General features: G+C 40.4%; 1 protein-coding gene across 2 annotated transcripts in view; it reads right to left on the minus strand.

The window, feature by feature from the left end:
- SQRDL (sulfide quinone reductase-like (yeast)) overlaps positions 1 to 3,560 on the minus strand; it is a 60,482-nt gene that overhangs the window by 3,360 nt on the left and 53,562 nt on the right. For both annotated transcript variants that reach the window (XM_014548761.1, XM_014548760.1), the window contains exons 8-9: positions 1,265 to 1,332; positions 811 to 989 (exon numbers count right to left, since the gene is read on the minus strand). In XM_014548761.1, the coding sequence (XP_014404247.1) occupies positions 811 to 989; positions 1,265 to 1,332 (247 nt within the window). The remainder of the gene's footprint in view (positions 1 to 810; positions 990 to 1,264; positions 1,333 to 3,560) is intronic.

Below are 3,560 nucleotides of genomic sequence, written 5' to 3' on the forward strand. Positions count from 1 at the left end.
AGCGTGCAGGAGGCAGCCGATCAATGATTCTCTCTCATCATTGATGTTTCTATCTCTCTCTCTCTCCCTCTCCTTTCCTCTCTAAAATCAACAAAAAAAAATATTAAAAAAAAATAGATCCAGAGACATAGAAGCATCAAAAAAGTTGTTCAACCCCAGAGGGAAGGCAGAGGAGGAGGGGGGCAGGTAAGAGATCTACCAAAGGACTTGTATGCATGCATATAAGCACAACCCATGGACACAGACAGTAGGGGTGTGAGGTCATGTGCTGGGGGGTGGGAACAGCTGGGGAGAGGTCAATGGGGGAAAAAGGACACATATGTAATACTTTAAACAATAAAGAATTTTTTTAAAAAAGTTAAATACAGAGAGTTTAAACAACTTGCCCTAAGACACACAGCTAGTAAGTGACCAACACAAAAACTACTTAACATGTAAAAACGATTTACCAGGATTTATTATTATTGTGAATCCAGCAGTGAGAAAAAGCCAGAGCATGAAAGAGAGAAGACTTGGTTGCTGCCAGTAATGAAGAGAAGAGGCTGTGAGCCCTGTGGTGGTGGATGCACTACTCCCTTTCCTCACCCAGGGCAGCCTCTCTCCCACTAAGTGCGGCTGAGGATCCAGCACCCTTAGCAGGCTGCCATCACCAGACCATGAGAAATGGCACAGTCAGGGGGATCCCACTGGCTGGTCCTGGGCTCCGGGTCATGATTTCTCCTGAAGCTGGAAGGCTTCCTTAAAACCATCACCCGGCACAAGTGGGTCGCTAGACTAAAAGACGTGCCTCTCCCCCAGCAATGCACTTACTTTAGCATCATATTCCAGTACAGGAAGGGCATCATGTCGGCCTTCATGAGGTACATGGAAAGTCTCTGTTTGCTCTGGTCAAAGGGGAAGGTCTCCACTGGCTGTAAGTTGTAGTCAAACTCCGCAAGAATCACGCGGTTGTAGCTCGTCACCAGTGGACACGACGTGTAGCCATCATACTAAAATTGTACATGAAAATGAGTTGGAAAGTGGCTTTTTTATGATGTTATATAGATACTTCAGAACTTATTCTTTACTCTGAGCAGCTGCAAATTTTTTTCTTTTTCTTTTTTTGTACCTGAAAAATGGAGACTATATAACAAAAAGTAGTACTAAAGGCAACAACTGCAATGGCTATATTAGAGAAACTAATTAAGAAAGTGGCAACATTGTAGGAAAACATTGTTTTCACACAGAATGGAAGATGATAATTGAGACTCTGACTCTTACAAACCTTCTTCATTGGTGCTTCATTCTTCATGATCAGAGAAATTGTTCTGTCAAGGATTCCTGACTGGGCGGCTGTAAGAGAAATGGAAAAGTCAGAAAAACATAAGCGTCTAGGTTTTTCACAAAACCTAATTTGCAGATAACTTTAACGTGAACCAGTTCAGAAGGCTCCATTCCCTATCCTTCTAAATTTTAACTAGAACATGATTCTTACTATTTGAAGTTCTGGATACCAGAAGGGGCTCTTCAGTTCATCCAAGGCCCACATAAGTGCCTCCACTCGTTTGACACTGACAAGCCAGCTCTCTCTAACAGGAGGACTGGCAATTTCAAACAAAAGGACTATAAGGGAGACAACACCCCAACCCCACCCGCCTCCTCCTAGGGTCCAGTGGGTGTCGCTTGATCTGTGTGCCCCGTATCCCCTAGTTATCTGGGAGGTCCCTGTGTCCCAACCTAGATTAATAGCCTAAGTATATCAATTAGGCAAAACAGTGAGCTTTCCTCTCTACTGGACTGCCCTGAGGTTGGACCAGATTAGATAGAAGATGATAGATAGATAGATAGATAGATAGATAGATAGATAATAGATAGATAGACGTTTTTGTTTTTTGGTGGCAAGAATGGGAGACTGCCTTTTTTATTAGGAAAATTTTCCAACTCTGTCGTTCTTGTTTCATCTATCCCATCACACGTGCCACTTTTCTTCCTGGAGCATTTTTAGAGCAAACATCATAGCAACTCACCCATAAATATTTCTGTGTATATCTTTGATAGATGAGGAGGTTTTTTTTTTTTTTTAACACAAACACAATAACATGCTTACACCCAAATTTCTAGCAATAATTCCTTAATATTATCTAATCCCAGAATAGTGTTCAGTTTTAAATTGGTGGTTGCCAGATGGGAGGGAGGTTGGGGGCTGGGCAAAAAAAGGGATTAAGGAGCACAAAATGGCCCTAGCTGGTTTGGCTCAGTGGATCCCAGGTTCGATTCTGGTCAAGGGCATGTACCTTAGTTGCAGGCTACTCACCAGCCTGGGCCCTGGTCGGGGCTTGTGCAGGAGGCAACCAATCGATGTGTTTCTTTCATATCGATGTTTCTCTCTGTCTTTCCCTCTCTCTTCCACTCTCCCTAAAAATCAATGGAAAAATATCATCAGTTGAGGATTAACAAAACAAAATATGCCAGTTATAAAAATGGTCACAGGAATGTACACCATAGGGAATATAGTCAATAATATTGTAATGACTATATAAGGTGTCAGGTGGGGTGATCACTTCATAAGGTATATAAATGTATAATCACTATGTTTTACACCTGAAACTAACATAATATTGTATCTCAACTATAATTGAAAAATATATTTTTAAAAAGACTGCCCTTTTTAAAATACAAGCAGTTTGTGTCTTTGAGATGGGAGACTGGATTGACTTTTGAGGAAAGATGGGTTACCTATCTATTGTAAAATGCTTATTAAAGTGATTATTCTGCAATTCCCAAAATCAGGGGTCAGCAAATTTTTCTGTAAAGCAAAATTTTAGACCTTGTGGGCCAAGAGGCAAAACCAAAGCTATTATATAACAAGAGAAAACAAAAATTTTTATTAACAAAATTCAAAATGTAAAAGAAGTATAATAATAACTTTTTGTACTACTAGTATAAGTCTACTAATGAGAAGAATGGAATTCTTCTTTTCTTAAGAATAACAAAGAGTCAGTGTTCCCTATCATCAAGTGATTATAAATGTTCATCTGTAGAAAACATCTTAGCCAACTGTATGAAAACAAGCAGTAAGCTGCATTTGCTGATGCCCAAAAGAGCAATGAATATTTTACTGGAATGAGAGGATCCAAAATATAAGAAATAAGTAACTCTGCTTTAAAAATACTATCTATAATAATAAAAGCATAATATGCTAATTAGACCGGACAGTAAAACGACCTTCCGGACGAAGCCGGGGCTGTGAGCACCAAGGCCAGAATTTCATGCATCGAGCCTCTAGTTCAGTGGTTCTCACGGACGAAGCCGGGACTGTGAGCACCAAGGCCAGCCGCCGCAGCTACGAGGGCCAAGCCTCTTGCAAGAATTTCATGCATCGAGCCTCTAGTTCAGTGGTTCTCAACCTTTTTAATGCTGCAACCCTTTAATACAGTTCCTCATGTTGTGGTGACCCCCCAACCATAAAATTATTTTGGTTGCTACTTCATAACTGCAATTTTGCTACTGTTATGAATCGTAATGTAAATATCTGATATGCAGGATGTATTTTCATTGTTTGTGACCCACAGGTTGAGAAC

The sequence above is a fragment of the Myotis brandtii genome, unplaced genomic scaffold, assembly GCF_000412655.1.
Source record: "Myotis brandtii unplaced genomic scaffold, ASM41265v1 scaffold521, whole genome shotgun sequence".
NCBI lineage: Eukaryota > Metazoa > Chordata > Mammalia > Chiroptera > Vespertilionidae > Myotis > Myotis brandtii.